Below are 22,357 nucleotides of genomic sequence, written 5' to 3'. Positions count from 1 at the left end.
AAGCTTATTCTCTGCTGTTCACTGGGAGTAGAGCTATTTTTCAAGTCTCTTGTTTACATGTCAGTTCTAATTATCTCATCAGATACCTCAATTAGTCAAAGAAAGAAAACACGGAGCAGAGCCGCAGTGGTGGAGAAATGGACTCTGAGGGTGAAAAGTGGAGGTGGAGGAGACAGGGGTGGATGAGGGGGGGGGGAGGGGGAGATGATGTGCTAGTGAAATACTTCAAAAACAAGTTCCTGTCTGTTGCTGGGTTGTCTGTCCACTTCCTCCACTGTTTTGGTTTGCGCTGCTCGGGCTTCCTGGGTACAGCGAGGTACAGCGTGTGCCAGGGAAAGCCTCGGGCTCTTCATGAAATATGTATCCTCGCCGTGAGGAGACATGAGGAAAGTTACATGGAAAGTTAAAAGGACCAAACAAGGACGGAGGCTGGGGCGCTGCCAGAATGACAAATATAGTTACCAAACAGAACTTTTTCAAGAGATGAGGTCTGACCTATGCAATGAAACTGTTGCACGGACGCGCCCAGCACAAATCAACCGGGCGCTGCAGAAGAGGATTTGATGGGGAGGTTTTTTTGTTTTCGAGTTCAAGAGGAAAACGCAGCTCTTCAAGCTAAATGTTTAATGTGAAACATAAATTGTAGCCTTTCTCTACCCTGACAGCATTGCTACTGCCAGCATTAATCTTTTTGATATCTCCTGCGCAGCCCAAATGAAGAGCAGACCGAGGAAGCAGAGAGGTTTGTCATCTTTATGTCCTGCACAGCAGAAACCCGACTCTGTGTTTGCTTACAGTTTCCAGTTTGAGAGTCTTGGGTATCGTGAAAGCAAGAGTTGGCAAGACTATAGGTTTACGTGCAAAACATGAAGTGGGTAACAGCGGCCCTAGTGTGTGCGGCCCAGACGATGGGGTGGTGTAATTACAGCAGGGTCCGGTGGAGAGAGTCGGTCAGCACAGATTCCATTACACACTCTCACGCAAACACAGCTGCGGATGCTGCAGACTGGGCGACCAAAGAGATACTGCGCGCTGGGAACCTGCAAGGAAAACTGTGAATACGGTTCAGCTAATACCAAACATTTGAAACTGTGTGTGTGTGTGTGTGTGTGTGTGTGTGTGTGTGTGTCTGTGTGTGTGTCTGTGTGTGTCTGTGTGTGTGTGTGTGTGTGTGTGTGTGTGTGTGTGTGTGTGTGTGTGTGTGTGTGTGTGTGTGTGTGTGTGTGTGTGTGTGTGTGTGTGTGTGTGTGTGTGTGTGTGTGTGTGTGTGTGAGAGAAAAAATCTACTATTCGACTGTTTCTTCTCATAAATGTGTTCCGGTCGTGGTGAAAGCTGCATTTATATAATCTGGGGGATGCTGATGGATGCTAATAAAACACACTTTTCAAAGGGGTCAAAGACCTCGTATAAAGGCCTTATTTATGTTTAATAAATCATTTAAAATGTGTTTTATAGATCATTTATAATAACTTTAGTATTTCTAAATGCCTTCACAACTTATTGCATGGATGGATTTGATTGAAATTGTATTGTCTATATAATAAAAACAAACATTTCTAAGCATAAAATCCCTAAAAAATAAAAACACTTCTTTGTGAGCTTTAAAGTTTGCATGTATTTTGGTCAGTAAGGAGTCACCGGGTCCACATTGGGACTGGCTAAAGTATGACACTATACACACAGACCAGTGTCTTAGCATTGCTGTGTTTTATTATTTTTTAAATACAGGTTCACCTGCTTATGACTGCACACTTGGATGTAGTGGCTAAATTGAAGAGCAGCTCCAACCCAGTTGTGAAATGTATCGAATGCATGCTCCACCATGTTTTAACTCTGCTGGGTGGGTGCATGGGTGCAGATCCCGGGGGTGCAGAACAGGAATTTTCAATATTTTCACTCTTCACATTCTTCACATTTTAGATTCACATCTAAAAAATAAATCATCAAAATGATGGAAAAATGAATGTTTGACAAGTATATTTCTGACTCCACATCCGTCTCTGCTCTCCTCCACTACAACACAAATAAACGGGTCGGTTTCCTCAGGAGGGGGGCTGGAGTCTCCCTTAGAGAGAGGGGGAGAAGTTCAGCATCCGTGAGGAACTCGGAGTAGAGCCGCTGCTCCTTTGCGTTGAAAGGAGCCAGTTGAGGTGGTTCAGGATCATCTGGTAAGGATGAACCCTGGGCGCCTCCCTAGGGAGGTGTTCCAGGCACGTCCAGCTGGGAGGAGGCCTCGGGGAAGACCCAGGACCAGGTGGAGAGATTAGATCTCCACACTGGCCTGGGAACGCCTCAGGATCCCCCAGTTAGAGCTGGTTAATGTGGCCCGGGAAAGGGAAGTTTGGGGTCCCCTGCTAAAGCTGCTGCCCCCGCGACCCGACCCCTGGATAAGAGGCTGAAGATGAGATGAGATGAGATGAGATGTCTTACACAGACGCTGATGATCAGCAGGCTTTTATTAAAAGGGTTCATATTCTGATATTCATCCATATCAATGAATCACGCATAAAGTAGTCCCATACACTGGGAGAAAGGGAGGATGTTGAGAAGAACTGGGGGCTAGGAGACATTACATGCCTTGGACCAGGGGTGTCAAAGTGATCCAGTAAAGGGTCGCTGTGGCTGCAGGTTTTCATTCCAACCAAGCAAGAACACACCTGATCCAACAAATCCACTGTGTGAAGACAGTTCAGGTGATGCATGACTCAAGTCAGGTGTGTTCTTGCTTGGTTGGAACCCCTTAAAATGAGGATTTACTCATATAACAGTTGTGTAAGCAGTGATGCGTGCTGTTGGCTGTTTAGGACAAATAAGCAGGAAAGGTGAGCACAGTAAATCCCTGTGCAGAACTTTTTGAATGACAGGGCGAGTCTCTACGAAGTTGCATACGGGCAAAAAAAAAACCCAACATTTTTTAAATATGTAGTTTATTGTGATGTTTTTTCTACTGCAGGAGAAAGTGCATGAATCAGGGAGAAGTTAACTCGTTTAAAAAAAGAAAAACAATTTAAGATGTGGTGTTTGAATTTAAAAAAAACTCAGTCCCATTCTGTAAATGGTTCAAAATAATCCCGTGTGTCTGTAGATTTTACAGATTACGGGGGTCACATGATCTGCATTGCTACTTTGGTCCTGACACATACGCTGTATATGTATAGACATCAAATGACCACAGAGACATAAAGGTCAGGGTCTCATTTATAGCATGAGCATGACTGTGATGTAAACCCTCTTCTGGACTGATGCCTTGGGCATGGCGTTTCCCTGCCTCCCCTCCCAGTGCATGCTGGGAGAGACTCTCTCCACAGTCCCTGTGACCCTATTAGGTGTGTAAAATGACTGAGTGAATCTGACTGTGGAGTCATATCGGAACCTCCATTTATCTTCTTGTGAACGGTCTATCAGTAAACACCTGCTAATATCATCATACAGCTGACGGTGATGGATGAAAGTCGTTCTCCTGCGGTGGGAACAGTACGGCTGATTGGCCTCCTCCACACAGACGAGCATATTGGCCAAAAATGACACTTTAACAAGCTCTTGCCGGTGTTAAGTGCTGCGGGACGGCCCCTCGTCGCAAGCAGTCGCCTGGCTGACCCCCGAGCCGCGCTCCCCCTCTGCACAGGGCCTGCTCGCTTCATTGGCTGACAGATCAGACTGCCATGGAGACAGCTCATTAGTCGAATAATGAGAACCCCACCAGCCACGCGTTGTCTTGTTATATCATCTCTGCATCGACATATTTGTGGCCGGGGACAGAACATTGGGTGCTAGCGTGTGCATGAAATGGCCACTGATTAAGAAGTGACACTGTGAGGTCTCCTGTTCATCTCACCGACTGTAATCTCTGTTCACCAGAGGAAACCAGCTCAAATAACCAGCTCGGCTTACCAGCAAATCTAATTTTCCCCCTAATTGTAACAATACGATATAGCTCCATATGACTGCCCTCTCTTATCCATTCAGTCAAGAAGCAATTTCAGTCCAAAGCAACTGGACTTGGTTATTTGTCTAGGAAGACGTTTCACCTCTCGTCCAAGAGGCTTCATCAGTTCATGTACGCATCTGACCAGGACCAGGACCAGGACCAGGACCAGGACCAGGCTGGGAATGGAACAGGACCAGGACCAGGACCAGGCTGGGACTGGACCAGGACCTGGACCAGGACCAGGACCAGGCTGGGACCAGGACCAGGACCAGGCTGGGACCGGTCCAACTATCTGGTGTGGAGACCCAGGTATTTAACCTCTCACAAGGCTGATGATGTCACTGGAACCCTTTGTGCTCCGTCATTAGAGTGGCAGACGTTGGTGGGAAGTAGGTTTGGACCTCGTTAGTTCCCCACTGAGTCTGAACGACAGTGGTTGGGGTCACAGGAGGCTATTTGTGAACAGTTGTTCTTTGAGGTTAGATTGTTGGATCTCCTGGTCCTGGTCCAGTCCCAGCCTGGTCCTGGTCCTGGTCCAGTCCCAGCCTGGTCCTGGTCCTGGTCCTGGTCCTGGTCCTGGTCCTGGTCAGATGCGTACATGAACTGATGAAGCCTCTTGGATGAGAGGTGAAACGTCTTCCTAGACAAATAACCAAGTCCAGTTGCTTTTGACTGAAATTGCTTTGAGGGTAACGACGACCCGGACCCATGAGAACACTCACAGGTCTCTTATCCATCGTTTCACTGAGTTGCTTTCAGCTGCCACTAGCTCCAAGTTCATGTATTCCACAGTCGTGATGATCAGTCAGCGATCATCACAGCTTTTCATGCACAGCAGCCTGGTGCACAAACATAAGTTCTGCTGACGTCTCTTCCCTAGACAAGTGTGCTTCCATCCACAAAGCGAGTGTCTGAGTATCTTTTTTTCCAGGTTTTAGACAAAGCTTTTTGTTTTACTTCAGTTTTACTGGTTATCTCTCAAATCACATCACAGCCTGCAGTACAACAGAATGGGATCATAGCTGACTTTTTAGCATTTACGGATAACTACCTCAGTAAATAGTAGCGTGGAGCATCATAAGGACATCTGCAAAATCAGTTCCCATTTAGACGAGACAATCAACATCAAGAGTGTCATCAACACCACGATATAAAATATAGAACTACAGTGGGAGGACACATACAATAGTAATAAAATATAATATAATGTAGGAGAAGAGGGTGGTTTAGAATTGCTGCCAATTATCAAGGAAAGCATCTTCCTGATTCATTCTTAATGGTCCAGTGTGTGTATTGAGAGTCTATCTATCTATTTATCTATCTATCTATCTATCTATCTATCTATCTATCTGTCTATCTATCTATCTCTCTATCTATCTATCTATCTGTCTATCTATCTATCTATCTATCTATCTATCTATCTATCTATCTATCTATCTATCTATCTATCTATCTATCTATCTATCTATCTATCTATCTGTCTATCCATCTACTCATCTATCTATCTATCTATCTATCTATCTATCTATCTATCTATCTATCTATCTACCCATCTATCTATCTATCTATCTATCTATCTATCTATCTACCCATCTATCTATCTATCTATCTATCTATCTATCTATCTATCTGTCTATCTATCTATATACAGAGAGACAGCCCTGACATACAGTTGCAGTCTGGTTCCACTTGAGGGCGATGTTGCCCATGTAATGTGGGTCTTTCCTGCAACAAGAGGTGCCCCCCCCCCCCCTCCCCCTGCCTGCTTCTGTTTTTGCTTTCAACAGCTCTTACGAGCACAGACTGTATAAAACTCAGGCAGTTATTGTTTATTATTTAAAGGATCCTCATTAGCCGACGCACAAACGCCAGGCTAGTCCTCCTGGGGTCCATTTCAAAAAGTTCAAAATAAAACCACACATCACAGCTGGGGTTGCAAAGGGGCAGTCATTTTTTGTTCAATTGCTGGAAACTTCCCAGAGACAATAATATGACAGGAAATACTCATTTTAAATTACATTTCAAGGATTCAAAGTATTTTCTTAGTATTATATTAATGTAGTAATTAATGTTCCTTTTATTATTATTATTATGTTGGTTATTCCTTCAAGAGCCACCAGAGAGAGCTTGAGTACCACCAGTGATACAAGAACCCCAGTTTGAGACCCAGTGATTTAGACAAATACATAAAAGGGGGGAAATGTACGGAAGCCCTAAAGGGACATACATTACATACATTTGATTTCCTCCGTTTTCCCGTGATAACGAAATAATTTCCCCCAGTTTTCCAGAGATAACGAGAAATTTAATTTGACAGATAATGAATGAAACGTGATGGGCCTCAGATTTCCATCACACCTGACTCGTCATGCCTCGTAAAGACTTAGGGCGCACTCACACTGTCCTTCCGCACCGCGACCCGTGCTTTAGGGTACTTGTCCCCCCTCCCTCTCCCCCCCCGCGCCCCAGCCCCGTTTGTACTCACACTACCTGGGCCTCGGCCAATACTTCTTACTGTCCATACGCCATCACGCCGTAACACGTCACACGCATTGATCGCGTGTGTGTGGCTTTGTTTACAAATCTTTTCATAGACCTCAGAGTTTTTGTGCGTCTTGTCGACTGTTTTTGAATCTTTTCATCGACCAAATCTGCAGTAAACACTCCACCTCCGCATCACACCAACGTGAACCTTTCACCGCCATTGTTGTTGTTGTTAAATGTCCGCGCATGGTCCGTCCTTCTATTTACTATGTCCAAACAGGCGCACATAACGCTACTGCCGTAGGGCTCGTGCTCGTACTCGCGCTCGTGCTCTTACACGTGCGCACGCTTGTGCTTGTACATGTGCAAACGGCTCCGCTAAAGCCCACCTCTTTCAAGCGGGCTGTGGGAGTCGCCATCTTCTCAGACTTTGACCTCGCCTCATTTCCTCTTACCAAAAAAGGGCATGTATGTGACGCTGGGGGGAGGGAGATACGTCCATCTGGCTGACGTTTACCTCCGAGGAGAAGTGAGGGCCAGAGGCTAGCGGTCACTCAAGAGGCCACGCCCCTAATTATTCAGACACTTTAACCTCCAATAAAATAAAAACTAGCCAAGTACAAAAAATTCACCCCCCTCAGTGTTGACATGGAGATCTGATCTAAACACACAGACTAGAATGTTCTTTTGTCCTTAAACAGGTTTAATGATGCTGTGAAAACGGCCTGTTTAACATGGGGCTCAATGAGAAACTGCTCTATTGTGCAAACTACTCCTAGTGGACACTCAGAGAACTGCAGTTTTTGGCACTTCCTGATTGGATCAACCAGGAAGTCGCTGTGGTGGGGGCTTGGTATTATCTCGTAATCACAGGAAAACAGGAAATAAAATGTACGTTAGGTATGACCCTTTAGGGCTTCCGTAGATGAGACATTTGCACGCGTAGAGCTCCAGTGCTCCCAAAACACTTTTAAAAAGAGTGGTACCATTGTTTGGATACAATAATATGAGTTGAACGTTTAATTTAGACGGTATTATATTTGTTGTTTTATTTTATTTTTTCCCAAAACTTTATTGAGAACAAGCCTGTGAATTTTCTCATTTGTCCAAGTCATCGTTATCCCCAAAGCAATTTCAGTCAAAAAGCAACTGGACTTGATTCTTTTATTATTTATCCAGAACAGTTCAGAACATTACAATTTCTCGCATTAATATTGAATTTACAATGCTCTAAAACATGGGTGTCAAAGTCAAGGCCCGCGGGTCGGATCTTGGCCCCTGGGATGATATTTGATTAGTATTAGATCCGGCCCGCACGCCACAGCCGCTTGCTGGTGTTTTTCACGCACCAAAACTACATTACCCACAATGCCACAATTGTCTGTTTGCCTGGTTCAATAGGTTATATGCCATCATTTTAATATGTTTTAATAAACACTGAACCAGTTCGGCCCTCGGCTTGTAGCAAATTAGTTTTTTTGGCCCTCTGATGTGTTTGACTTTGACATCCCTGCTCTAAAACATCACAAACATACACAAAACGGTGAGGCTCTGATGCCAATACAACACGGTACATACATAAATGAATAAAAATAAAATAAATGACACAGTACGTACACAATAAAGCAAAAATATGTAAGGTTTTTTTTCTTAACAAGGAAAAAACAGTTTATAAATGTTATATAATGTTTGTGCTTTGATTCCATTTTATACATTTTAGAGATTTAAATATATTTTAAACTCATTTAATTGCCATTGTTATTTTATTTGGGTTTATTATTCTTCCTCTCTCCACAGCTGTGCGGAAGTGACACCGCAGGCGCGCGCCGCGTCCCGTCCCGTCACGTCACGTCACGTCACGTCACTTCACGTCACGCGAGAAAGCACAGAACCGAGCGAGAAAAAAAGAAAACCAACAACAAGAACAACAGTTACCTGCAAATACAGCTGCGTGACAGTGTGCAGACATGTCCCACGCACCGGCGACAGTCCCCACGGAGCGCGTGGACTCGTAAAGGTGAGCTCGAACCGCCGGTCACGCGCGTTTACCGTTAATTTAATAACCACGGTCGGAGGAGGAGGAGGGGGGGGGGTTGGCTCGTCCACGCAAACATTACCGCGTCATTAACATTCACAAACAAAAATAATGGACATTCCCAATGAGCGCGCGTTGTTGTTGCAAGGACAAGTTCGTGCAGAGTTGCGTTCACGGCCGGTTGTCTGGTGCTTTGGCTCAAGGGTTCATGGGCGGAAGAATGAGGAAGTGGCTGCTCGGTGAGGGCTGGAGGAGAGCTCGCTGTACCGTGGCATCATGTACGCTGCACTCGCTGCAACATGCACCTGGTTTGTTTTCCTTTGCAAGAGCAGATGAGTTTGCGTCACAGCAGATTCTGTCCGTCTGTCTAACGTGTCCCAGAGAAGCAGCTCATGTGTGTGTGTGTGTGTGTGTGTGTGTGTGGCTGCAGATGGTCACATGCTCTCTGTCATAACGGTGGTATACCGTGTTTACATCACAGCTACAAGGACTAGTGTTGGATTTAGAGCTGTGTAAGTGTGACCTCACTGTGTGTGTGTGTTGTTTGTTGGCATCTACGGAGCATTTTTAAAACCATTTGGATTCACTTTTAATCCCCATTTCTTGCTAAAGAAGAAACCCCTCTTATCCGGGGGTCGGGTCGCGGGGGCAGCAGCTTTAGCAGGGGACCCCAAACTTCCCTTTCCCGGGCCACATTAACCAGCTCTAACTGGGGGATCCTGAGGCGTTCCCAGGCCAGTGTGGAGATCTAATCTCTCCACCTGGTCCTGGGTCTTCCCCGAGGCCTCCTCCCAGCTGGACGTGCCTGGAACACCTCCCTAGGGAGGCGCCCAGGGTTCATCCTTACTAGATGATCCTGAACCACCTCAACTGGCTCGTCCCCTCACTCGTGAACACGATCCTGAGGTACTTGAACTCCTTCACTTGGGGTAAGGACTCATTCCCTACCTGGCGTAAGCAATCCACCGGTTTCCCTGCTGAGAGCCACGGCCTCAGATTCAGAGGTGCTGATCCTCATCCCAGCTGTTTCACACTCGGCTGTGAACCGATCCAGTGAGTGCTGAAGGTCACTGGTTGCAACTAACTATTATTTTATAATATATATGAATTCATGTACCAGTTCCTTTCTCCATTAGGCATTTGGTTACCCTGGCATCACCAGACGAATCGCACATGCTGATAGAACAAATGAAACATGAGTTGGGAGCGACCGATATGGAGTTTTTAGTAGAGATGCACCGATCCATTTTTTCCTGATCCAATCCGAGACGATACCTGGGCTGAGCGTAGCGACCGATACCTGATACCTGATCCTACTGTTGAGTGAATGAAGCGTAAAGCTGTCCATGTGAGTGAAGGCGCCAGGCTTGAAAAAAACACAGATATAAATGTACTTAATATTATTTATTAACAATCAACGAAGTGTACATTAGCAGCAAAAATAAATAAATAACACCTCCATGTAAAGTGCACTTTTAGAATGTAATATAAAATATAGCAGCTGCCTGAAACCCAACAAACAAAGGCTTTATAACTGATATGATATCATATGATATTAATAAAAAAGAAATAACTGGATCAGAACGCTGGATCGGCCCCATTCATCAGGGATCCTATCCAGGTATTGGATAGGTGCATCTCTAGTTTTTAGGGCCGATGCAGATTTTTATTGTAATCAGCCTTAGCCTATGACGATACGGACTGCAGGTTCTCTTGAGCAGATACTACTTTTGCTCCCGCAATTTACATTTTAAAAATCACACAAATGTTGAGAGTCTCAAGTTAACTAAGAGGAACATTTATTGAACTTCAAAAAAGGCGTCTCCAGCAACACGGAGCTGCCCGTGGACGCCTGTCTGTGACTAATGACGGGAAAAAACTATCAGCGAACGCAGCGAACGCAGCGGCCTGCATCGGCCGATACAATACACCTAAAAAACGCAAATATCGCTTGATGTATCGGTCTATCGTTAATCATGGGTTTGGCAGATTCATCTGGTTTCCGGGCATTTGGTCTAAAGAAACGTAGACATCCCATCTCAAGATCCCAGAGCCCTTTGTAATGTCCAATTCAAATGTCTTGTTATGTCCGACCACCATTCTAAGGGCGCACTCCCACTGTGCGTCCGTCCCGTGCCCCGTGCTTTAGGGTCCTTGTCCCCCCCTCCAGGCCCGTTTGTACTCACACTACCTGGGCCTCGGAGAATGCTTCTTGCTGCCTATACGTCATCACGCCGTAACACGTCACACGCATTGATGACGTCATGGCGATGCGTGGCTTTGTTTCCAGATCTTTCCGTAGACCTCAGAGTTTTTGTGCGTCTTGTCGACTGTTTTTGAATCTTTTCATCGACCAAATCTGCAGTAAACACTCCACCTCCGCATCACACCAACGTGAACCTTTCACCGCCATTGTTTTAAATGTCCGTGCATGGTCCCTCCTTCTTTTTTCTACGTCCCAACAGGCGCACAGGAAATTACCTCAGAACCGCCGTAGACCTCGTGCTCGTACACGTGCGCACGCTCTTGCTCGTACATGTGCAAACGTGCTTTACAAAAGCCCACTTCTCCCAAACGGGCGAGCTTGCACTCACACTGGTCAAACGAACTAGACTTTAGCCGTGAAACGTGCTGGGGCACGGTACGGATGGACAGTGTGAGTGCGCCCTAAGAAAGCCAAAATAATATTCACATTTGAGAAGCTGAAACAATTGAATTTTGCTTTAAAAAAGTTTCTTTTCTTTTGGTTTCAGCTCTACGGTCACATCATGCGCGTTGACTTGTTAATTATGTATTTAGACATCTGTTCTGTGACTTCATGCTTGTGATTTCTTTTTCTAGGCTATGAATTCTTCTGAGCATGGAGAAGTTTCAGATGAAGCCATGCTTGAGAAAGGTAACTTCTGCAACCTGTATCTGTGCACCTGACTTGTGTTTTAATAGTACAAAAAACGATGTGTTGAGTATAGCATAGCAAGGCCAGTTCCTCCAATAATCATCATTTGTCATCAAGCTTAAAAACATGTATTAATATGCAGACATATGACATTTCCTATAATATACTGTATGTCGACATTGATAATGACAACAAAAGGTCTGATTACGAGTCTCACTTATCTCAATAACCCCTAATTTAACGTGTTGAGCAAGTGTAATAATGAGTATACTGAATATACTTTGTGTGCTGTATACAAAAATGTGGTCTACCACAGCTGTAATGTGCAGGAGAAGCATGAAAATGCACCTTGTAATTCTTGAAAAGTGTGTGTGACTTTGGAAAAGGTGCAGGAACTCTGAAATGTTCTAACAAAGAAAATGGGAATCGTCATTATTTGCAGAACACAAGCATGCCCAGGATGTCAAGGAGGAATCGGAGGACTTTGCTATTTGCGAGCCACCTGAAGGACTTGGAGGAGGATCTCCTGGAGCCACTGAGGCAGGTAAACGGCCATCCGCGGAGATGGGCGCATACACAAACCAGTCCACCAGCAGCAAGAGGGCCAGAGTCTCTGGCGAGGTAAGTGAACCCTTTAACTAAAAACATTAGTATACAACAGATCATTTGCTTTACTACTTGTTGTATAGATCGAGGTGTCCCGTAAGCTGTGTTCACACCTGACGCGAATGACACGAATTGAGCGACAACTCTGTGAAAAACAATATTAAATGGCGCGATGACACGTGACTCAGGCAGAGGCGCGAATGGAGCATCTGGAGCGTCGCGAATACGGTTAAAAATATTGGAACTTTTCACACGACATCGCACCGCAGCATCCAATCAGCGACAAGTTCAAGCCGACAACGTCACTTCCCTCACGTACTGTTGTTTACGTTCAGAGCAACACGGACGAGAAGCTAATTGTAGCTGTGTGTGGGCACCCGGTGCTCTACGACACCACTGCCGCTTTCTACTGGGACGAAATTTTAAAAAAGAGGAGCTGTTGGTGAAGGTCAGTAAGGGGGGGGGACGTGAACAGTCCAAAAATGGACAAGCAACGCGATACAAACGTCTGAAGCGATTGTATTTGTGTCATTCGCATCCGGTGTGAACGCAGCTTTACAACACATGTGCGTGCTTTGAATGTTCGTTACTCTGTCCAGATGAGGCGCCACTTGATAGATGAGAGCAGCAGACATGAGCCTCTTTGCCTCGCCACAACCGGAGAGAAGAAGAATTACATCCAGCAGAAACCCAGGGTCTCCTACAGAAAGCCTCTCTTCAGCATCTCCCACAGGATCTCAGAGAAGAGGAACACCCCGAGTCTGGAGCAGCAGGTCAGCCACGGTGCCGGGAATCAGCTCAACTACAGCAGCATCCTCTCATCTAAGCTCCAGAGTTCGGAGGAAAACGGCCCCTTGGAGACTCTCCCCGCCATAGACGCTTTAGGTCAAGCTTCGTCAACAGACTCGAGCCTTTATCCCCTGATCGAGAAAATGTTTCTCATCCTCAACACCCTCAATTCCAGCATGACTCAACTGCATAGCAAAGTGGACTTGTTAACCCTTGAAGTCATGCGAATAAAGAAGCAGATCAAGCCCGCGGAGATGGTGACGGAGTTCCAGCCTCCCCCTGAATATCTGCTCACAAGTGCCGAATTGAATCAGCTGATGGAGCAGACGTCCAGCGCCGGGGAGCTTGGGTGCCGGCTGCTGGTGCACCTCTTTCCAGAGCTGTTCAAAGCCAGGGAGTGCTCTCATGAATGCATTGCAAGCAAGAGAACGCTGGAGTCTCTACACCTGCAGCTGATCCGTAACTATGTCGAGGTATGCTACCCTTCGGTCAAGAACAACAGCGTCTGGCAGGAAGAATGCCTCCTTCAGATTAATGACTTGTTTAATCGCTTCTGGGCACAGAGGGACATGGAGAGTGCGCGGCTGCTCAGGAAGCAGACAATCACAGGTGCTGGGATAAAGGCCGAGCATCCTCAAACCTATCATTTTATTAATGAGCAGGGCCAGGAGGAGCATCTGTCTTTAGACAACCAGCAAAGCAGCCTCACTGTTTCAGACATCGCGTTCGATACACAAGCCACGGAGGAGCTGGACGAGTTCTCCTCCCAGGAGGACTTTGTTATTTTTCTTATGCACCGTCTCTTCCCTGAGGTTTTCGAAGAGGGGAGAATGCCAGAAGGCTCCGGCAATTTCAGTAGTGTGGGTCAGCTAATCATGGACTCTGACAAGATGGAAATAATCAGAAAGTATATGGAAGCTAATTTCCCTGACGTGCCTGAGGACAGCTGGCTTCAGGTGTGCATTCAGCACATGGAGGATGCACTTGAGGGTCCTCACAGCAATGGTAACGGGAGTGAACCCGACAACACCAACGATGATGGCTATGACCTGGCCAGCCTTCCAGAAGATGTTTCTGTTATTAAGGTTGCAGAGGTGGGCGATTGTGAAAGGCCCAGTCGCAAGTCCAAAAAGTCGCTGCTTACCCCCGTGGATTTTGACAATCTGGAGATTCCTCTTCCTGACTTTACTGTTCCCCAGGAGTACCTCTTATCCAGGGATCAGCTCAAGAGCAACTATGAATGTAGTCTGTCCATCGGGAACTTTGCCTCTCGACTGCTGGTGCTCATGTTCCCTGAGCTCTTCACCCGCGAGAACGCCCGCAAGCAGTACAACTGCAGCGGCTCTCTCGGCAAAAAACAGCTCGACCCCGTTCGCGTGAATCTCATCCGTCACTACGTGCAGTTGGTCTACTCTCGGGCCGAGAACGACAGAGTGTGGATGTTGGAATTCGTGGGCAAGCTTGATGAGCGGTGCAGGAGACGTGACACGGAGCAGAGGAGATCCTACCTGCAGCAACGCAAAGTGTACGGCCAAGAGTCGGAGCAGGACTTTCTTTGCCAGTTCAACCAGCTCAATCCAGAAAGCCTGAGGGAGGATGCAGACATTCCCTCTTTACCTCCTGAGAAAAGTAGCAAAGACTTTTGTAAAATTCCCCTGGACGAACTGACTGTGTCCGCGCCTGACTTCCCCGTGCCGTCTCTCTACCTGCTCTCAGACACTGAGGTACGGGAAATCGTCCAGCAGAGCCTCTCTGTTGGGAACTTTGCTGCGCGCCTGCTGGTACGCCTCTTCCCTGAGCTCTTCACCCAGGAGAACCTGCGGCTGCAGTACAACCACTCAGGGGCATGCAACAAGAAGCAGCTGGACCCGGTCCGCCTCAGATTGATTCGACACTACGTGGAGGCAGTGTATCCTGTGGATAAGATGGAGGAGGTGTGGCACTACGAGTGCGTGCCGAGCATCGACGAACGCTGCAGGCGCCCCAACCGCAAGAAGTGTGACATTCTCAAGAAGGCCAAGAGGTCGAGCACCGTGTCTTAGTGACGGCGCAGTCAGGCAACACCATGAAATCAAAAATAATTGCACAGTATATAAGCTGAGAGCGCGTTGAACTTTTTCAAACTGTCCTATGTAGGATGAAGCCAAGCTGTTAATACGTTTCTTCAGTACATTTCTTAGTTGTCCTATTTTACCCTTTGACTACAGCAGCAGATGTTGTAGTGTACGTAGTCTTACTGTCGGAGAACGAGTTCAAACTGCTTCTATTTATACGCCAAAACTGTCCTAGCTTCTCTAACATACTTTGTCGATAAATGTCGTAGCCTTAAAAACCATAACAATGATAGTAGCCGATAGCATAGATCACATATTTGCTCTATGGATAGAAATGAAATCACATTGATGTGATGTATGTCCATTGCAGTTACTGATGTAGCATTGTGCCACCACTGTGTTAATAACAATGTGCTTATGTTAAGCCTTCTTATAGAAGTTTATATTATAAAGAAAAAACCAACATGACAGTGGATCATGATAACCTATTTCTAATAAAATCACAAGTATAAATATGAAATGATTGGACTGTTACACAATGGCAGGTATAGAACTTGTATTCACTGGATATCGACACACTGATGAGTGAAGCCTGAACATCCCCAACATCTGCACATGCAACAAAAGCAATGCTTCAACTAGCACTTAGGGCGCACTCACACTGTCCTTCCGCACCGCGACCCGGGCTTTAGGGTACTTGTCCCCCCTCCCTCTCCCCCCGCGCCCCAGCCCCGTTTGTACTCACACTACCTGGGCCTCGGCCGATACTTCTTGCTGCCTATTCGTCATCACGCCGTAACACGTCACACGCATTGATCGTGTGTGTGTGGCTTTGTTTACAAATCTTTCCACAGACCTCTGAGTTTTTGTGCGTCTTGTCGACTGTTTTTGAATCTTTTCATCGACCAGATCTGCAGTAAACACTCCACCTCCGCATCACACCAACGTGAACCTTTCACCGCCACTGTTTTAAATGTCCGCGCATGGTCCCTCATTCTATTTTCTATGTCCCAACAGGCGCACATACGCTACCGCCGCAGGGCTCGTGTTCGTGCGCACGCTCGTGCTCGTACATGTGCAAACGGCTCTGCTAAAGCCCACCTCTTCAAGCGGGCTGTGGACGGCCCGCTGTCGGCAGTTATGCGCGGAACGGGTGCACTCACACTGCTTAAAGGTACTAGGCTTTAGCTGAAAAACCGGTTTTGGCCCGGGGCGGAAGGACAGTGTGAGTGCGCCCTTCTTCATCATTTTTTAATTGTTGCCTTAAAGAAATGAGTAGCCTGGCATACCACAACGTTAAGGACTCTGATGAAAACTTGTGTACCTTGTTCTCCTTATCAGCCAACTCATGAGGACATGATGAATTCACAACGTGTGCGTGCACCTTTATTGGGGGAGTCTCACAGTGTTAAAGAAAAATCTTTCTCCCAACCAGCTGCTTAATGTCTACACCCACTAAACACATTAACCTTTACACAATCCATTTCAGATCCAACTTTTTGGAGAGCGTTCAGACGCCGCTCATTTGATGGCGCTCAATTCCGCGGGTGTTGTCGCCTCCGCTAGCAAAAATGGTTTTATAGTCAGTACTGTCCTTTGCAAAGTTCACGGCTTAAAGGCCTCCTGTTTGGGAAGTTCCATATTTTTCCAGCGCCGTACGGCAACTTTGTACTTTTCCGTTTTACTGGTTTCACCAAAAACCCTCCGGAGTATGACTCTCATCAGAACAACGGTGTTCCTCTCGCCGTTCTCCGACAGGACCATGTCCAAGGTGTCCCCAACTTTCACCTGAATTGTGAACAAAATACACGTAATAAGAAACGAGTTCAAACATACACAAGTGGAAAGCCTGAGGAGGAGGGTAGGAGGAGCTTGGAAACACTCACCGTTTTACTTTTCTTGATGAGTTTCTGTCCATTAAGCCTCAGCTTGTTGTTATAGAAGGCGTCCTCAATTTTACTGGTATAAGACAAACAAAGACCATTAGTCGATAGGGAAAGGGTTTTAAAGGCCCTGCTGTTTCCAAGTTACATCTGAACATGCTAATGCAACACATTTACCACACTATCCCATCAGTAAGCCCTTCGATACTGAAACGCCACTGATGGTGAGGGAAAGTTAACCAGGACGAGGGGTTCGGCGCTTGGACGAATGTCCGGCTGTTGAGTCTGACTGAACACTGTTTCAAAATACGGTCTCTGGGTCCAAACGCTCCGTTGAGACAAACCAGACAACGGCCGAACATGTGAACAATCACGATCACCTCTAATGTTTTGTATCCGATCACCTCTAATGTTTTGTACGGGAAACACGGCACTGCGACGACGTACAAACACGAGGCTTGGACCCGTGTTACGTCGCGACTTTACATCCGGGTATCGGCGACAGGCTGAAAACGTCGCTGGTTGTTTTGGATCATTTTATTTTTGCTAATTTAACGGTCTGCCCCGCAAATGTTGGTGATTTTTGGAACAGTGTAAAAACTTTCTTCTTCTTTTTGTTTCTGTGAATTTTAAATGAAGTTTGTCATTTTTTATGATCTGTGAGGTAAAATTACTGTCAAATTATAAAATCACTTCAGTCAATGGAGTCTGGTGACTTTAGAAAGCATGTAACGACTCACAGACTCAATACATTGGCAGTGGCCCGTTGTTGGACTGATGGGGGACAATTTTAACATATGGTCCAAACCTGCCAACAACAAACATGACCTCCTATTCGGCCTGGACAGCATTTAGTGGCTGCTGTTGTTTGATTGGGAATTAATCAGCCTAGCCCTCGATTCAACAGGCAATGACTCACTTGCGTGCGATGTCGAGTCCGGCTCTCATGATGACATCGTAGCGACATGACTGCACAAATTTCTCCATGTCTTTATAGTCCTTTGGTAGAGTTGGGTCCTCATCCACCTCGTCTTCATAATCACTGTCCTCCGGATCTTTTTTATCCTCATCTTCCTCGTCGTCGTCGTCGTCCTCCTGTGCTGCTCGGGCGGCACTTTTCTTCTTGTTGCTTTTAAACCTCAGATGATGGACGGACCAACTCCTGACAGCGTCTCTGCCACGGAGGGCGGGCGCGTTACAGCCGAGCGCGGGAAAAGCGGAGCAGCCCCACAGCTGGCGCGTGTGGATGGTCCTGGGACACCATTCGGTCTGCCTCAGTCCGTATCCAGCAGCCAGCAGGTGGCGAGGGTTCAGCCTCCCCAGCTGCCTCATGGCGAGAGCCTGCACCACAAAACTCTGCATGTTGTCACGCCACCCAGTCACTAGAAAAACATGGACGGTGAGGAAGCATAACGCTAAATTACTGATCTTGTGATGAGTTTATAAGTAAAGAGTCAAAATGAGTGTGGTGTAAACAATATCCATAAACAGACGAAATTAATTGAACATAAGAAGATGCATTCATCAAGAGTCAAGGCTTAAGAATAACTGATCTATTGTAAATCACCTCTTAAAGCATATGTTAAAAGGTCAGGGATAAACTGGACAATCCGGCTGTTAAGTCGTGACGTAACGCCCTTTCAAAATATGATTCCCCGGTCCAAGCCTTTTATTTCTACAACGCCGCAGTGCCATGTTCCCCGTTGTTTGAACAGATCTGAGTTTTTAAAAAACAACGCAATTGTCATTTTACCTCTTTCTCATCATTTAAAAAGGTGTTTAACAGACGAAAGAGGTGATGTAATGGTTCACATGTTTGACCTTTGTGTCTGTTTTGTTTCAACGGAGCATTTGGACCCAGAAATCTTATTTTGAAAGGGTGTTACCTCAGACTTAACAGCCGGATATTTTAAACTTACATTCCCATAAGGCCCTATTTTTAATCTATATGCATACTATTGATTATGTTATTAGACAGGTGTTAAGTCCTTTGCTGTTTGATTGCTAAAGCACCTTTGTAAAGGCCCACTTCCTCCTAACTCCCACACTCATGTCCAGAACCTTGGAGTAACACTAGATAGTGCATTTAAATGACGGGTTAGTTCTGTGGTCAAAACCAGCTTCTTCCAGCTTCGACTCTAAGCCCAGATTTAAGCCTATCCTCCTCCCAAAGGCCTTCATAGAGTGATCCATGCCTTTATCTCTACACGGCTGGATTACTGTAACTCTTTGTATGTTGGTGCCGTCGCTTCGTCGCCTGCAGCTCGTGCAAAACGCAGCCGCTCGTCTCCTGACTGGTAAACGAAAGCGCGACCACATTACACCAGTTTTGGCCTCGCTCCACCGGCTCCCCGTCCGCTTCTGGATTGATTTTAAATGTTTGTTATTTGCTTTTAAAGCTTTAAATGGACCGGAGCCGCTGTACTTATCTGAACTCTTACACTGTCACACTCCAGCCAGAGCGCTGAGGTCGGCAGATCAAATGATGCTGGAAGTCCCCAGGACCAGACTGAAAACAAGAGGGGACCGAGCCTTTGCAGCGGCTGCCCCTCAGCTCTTGAAGAGCCTGCCCTGGCACGTTAGCTCAGCCCAGACCCTGGAGGTTTTTAAGTTTATTTTATGTGTATTTTTTCTTTTTGCATTGTATTCAGAGGCGGATAAATGCACAGGCTGGCCTAGGTTGCATCCCAGGGGCCCCAGGTGTTGGCCCCTGATTGGCCAGACTATTTATACTTTTTTAAATTGACTCTTGTTGGGGCCCTTCAAAACACTAGAAAAAAATTGGGTGGCTATGGGACACATTTACCCAATCAGCTGCCATCATGTGGTCAGGTTCATAGGGTCAGTTTTGTTGTCAGATGATACGTCACTCACTGTTACCACACGTTATAGCGGCAAAATGTCAGAAAGGAAATGTGATAGTGGAGCACGACAAAGAAAAGAACAACGGGACCAAGTTATACTGAATAAAATCCCTAAATTGACGGGATTTATCAAGGTTGCGGGCTCTTCTACTGTTCTAGAGTGGGGTTTGTTTCTGATAAACCATGATTACTAATGTGGGGGCCTGGGGCGGCTGGTGGCTCTGTGGTTACAGCAGTCGCTCCATGTAAAGCAGCTGAAGGTCCTCGAGGCAGCAGCCGCAGGTTCGACTCCAACCTGAGGCCCTTTTCTCTCACCCCATTTCCTGTCAGTCGTATGTAATAAAGGCTTGAAAAACTGCCAAAAATAAATAATGTGGGGGCCCAAAAAAACATTAGCCCAGGGGCCCACGCCCACCTTAATCCGCCACTGATTGTATTGTACTGTTCACTGAACTGTACAGCACTTTGGTCCTTTAAAATGTGCTCTATAAATAAAGTTTGAGTTGAATTGAGGGCAAGGGGTTTGGATTACAAAGTCTGCACTGGAAATCGAAATGCACCTTCAAAGTAAAAGCCTCATTTTATTACCAACTTGATTTTTGCATTTAAGACAATTATTCTGTAAACAGTTGATAGCAGAGTGGGCACGAACTTGAGACTATTTAACGTTATGCTAAACTGCCTTGACACCAGCCGACAACACACATTGAAGGAAGGTAACGTCAGCGCTGTCACAGGTGGGGGTTTGAACACCACCTGCCGTGTGTGTGGCCTACCTCTCTGCAAACGCTGCCTCTGCCCTGTGGAGCTTGACATGAGTCGTTTGGCTGGAGTTGACACCGAGCTGACACAGTTGCGGCTAGCTAACGTTAGCTTAACTTGCTTTCAACACGCTCGTGGACTCATTGTTTCAGTCCACGTGCCACACACCGCGAGTGTGTCAACCAGTCAACAGTACAGTGTGTTTTGATGTGTTGCTGAATGCTGAATAAGGAGTCGCTAACGTTGTTTGGTGGCGCACTCACCTATGGAATAACCTTTCCTGTTACATCCGGCTGGGTTCTTCTTCGTCTGCTTTATTACGGCAGACTACGCGCAGCTATGACGTAGTGCTGCCCCCTCTGGTTGTTGTTGAGACAGGTCGTCGTTATCCTCAAAGCAATTTCAGTCAAAAGCAACTGGACTTGGTTATTTGTCTAGGAAGACGTTTCACCTCTCATCCAAGAGGCTTCATCAGTTCATGTACGCACCTGACCAGGCTGGGACTGGACCAGGACCAGGACCAGGACCAGAACCAGAACCAGGACCAGGACCAGGACCAGAACCAGAACCAGGATCAGGACCAGGCTGGGACTGGACCAGGACCAGGACCAGGCTGGGACTGGACCAGGACCAGGACCATGGCCAGGCTGGGACTGGACCAACTAACTGTTGTGGAGATCCAGGTATTTAACCTCTCACAGGCCAATGATGTCACTGGGACCCTTTGTGCTCCAAGTGCCCACGCCCGTCGTTAGAGTGACAGTCGTTGGTGGAAGTAGGTTTGGACTTCATTAGTGCTCCATTGAGTCTGAAGGACAGTCGTTGGGGTCACACGGGGCCATGTGTGAACAGTTGTCCTTAGAGGTTAGATTGTTCTCCTGGGAAGGGATGAAAGGGCAGCATTGTAAACTGGAGATAAGTGGAGTCTCAAACCTCCACCTCTGTTTAGCCATGGTTTCTCCACCTTAACATAGATGGCTTCTTTTACTCCTCTTTCAAACAATCTGTCCTCTCTGTCCAAGATCCATCAATTTCTTTGTGTTATATGGAAACTTTTATTGGAGAATAGTATCTGAAAAAGCACAACAATGTTTTAAATCCACAGAGTACGATTTACACGTATTTGACAATCCACAAATATATATATATATATCTTACTCCGAACATATGTGGTCATATTTACGCATTAACGGATCCATTTCTTCATGTGAAACCACGTTTGCATATTTGTGGCTTCTTTTTTATTTATCAAAAGAAGCCATCTATGCAAAAGTAGAGAAACCATCGCTAACCAGAGGAGGAGGTCTGAGACTCCACTTATCTCCAGTTTCACAATGCTGCCCTTTCATCCCTTCATTCAACAATCCAACCTCAAAGAACAACTGTTCACAAATGTCCTCCTGTGACTCCAACAACTGTCATTGACAGCGTGCTCACACTGTCCTTTTGGCCGCGGCCAAAACCGGTTTTTCAGCTAAAGTCTAGTACTTTTAAGCAGTGTGAGCGCACCCGCTCCGCGCTCAACTGGGGCCAGCTGGGCCGCCACGGCCCGCTTGAAAGAGGTGGGCTTTAGCGGAGCCGTTTGCACATGTACGAGCACGAGCGTGCGCACGTGCACGCGCACGAGCACGAGCCCTACGGCAGTAGCGTTATGTCCGCCTGTTCGGACATGTAAATAGAAGGACGGACCATGCGCGGACATTTAACAACAACAACAATGGTGGTGAAAGGTTCACGTTGGTGTGATGCGGAGGTGGAGTGTTTACTGCAGATTTGGTCGGATGAAAATATTCAAAAACAGTCGACAAGACGCACAAAAACTCCGAGGTCTGTGGAAAGATTTGTAAACAAAGCCACACACGCGATCAATGCGTGTGACGTGTTACGGCGTGATGGCGTATGGACATCAAGAAGTATTGGCCGAGGCCCTGGTAGTGTGAGTACAAACGGGGCTGGGGCGCGGGGGGGAGAGGGAGGGGGGACAAGTACCCTAAAGTCCGGGTCTCGGTCCGGGAGGATAGTGTGATCACGCCCTCAGACTCAATAGAGCACTAA

General features: G+C 46.5%; 2 protein-coding genes across 3 annotated transcripts; one reads left to right on the top strand and one right to left on the bottom strand.

The window, feature by feature from the left end:
• Nucleotides 1-8,295: 8,295 nt before the first annotated feature.
• On the top strand, nt 8,296-15,203 carry bend3 (BEN domain containing 3). The gene is made up of 4 exons (XM_083924495.1): nt 8,296-8,430; nt 11,290-11,344; nt 11,787-11,965; nt 12,550-15,203. The coding sequence occupies exons 2-4, from the start codon at nt 11,293-11,295 to the stop codon at nt 14,779-14,781; spliced, it is 2,463 nt and encodes an 820-aa protein (XP_083780621.1). The 5' UTR covers nt 8,296-8,430; nt 11,290-11,292; the 3' UTR covers nt 14,782-15,203.
• A 950-nt stretch (nt 15,204-16,153) lies between these two features.
• mtres1 (mitochondrial transcription rescue factor 1) lies at nt 16,154-20,600 on the bottom strand. Of its 2 annotated transcripts, none has more exons than XM_083923649.1 (4): nt 20,566-20,600; nt 17,596-18,058; nt 16,680-16,752; nt 16,154-16,581 (listed from the first exon to the last, which is right to left on the bottom strand). In XM_083923649.1, exons 2-4 carry the CDS (start codon nt 18,036-18,038, stop codon nt 16,399-16,401), a joined length of 699 nt encoding a protein of 232 aa, XP_083779775.1. In that variant the 5' UTR covers nt 18,039-18,058; nt 20,566-20,600; the 3' UTR covers nt 16,154-16,398. The 2 variants fall into 2 exon arrangements, with proteins under 2 accessions (XP_083779775.1, XP_083779774.1); XM_083923648.1 differs by lacking the exon at nt 20,566-20,600 and adding an exon at nt 20,317-20,387.
• Nucleotides 20,601-22,357: the final 1,757 nt, after the last annotated feature.

The sequence above is a fragment of the Echiichthys vipera genome, assembly GCF_963691815.1.
Source record: "Echiichthys vipera genome assembly, chromosome: 12".
Lineage (NCBI taxonomy): Eukaryota > Metazoa > Chordata > Actinopteri > Perciformes > Trachinidae > Echiichthys > Echiichthys vipera.
The sequence above is the reverse complement of the archived record's forward strand: the minus strand, read 5'-3'. Positions and strand labels throughout refer to the sequence as shown.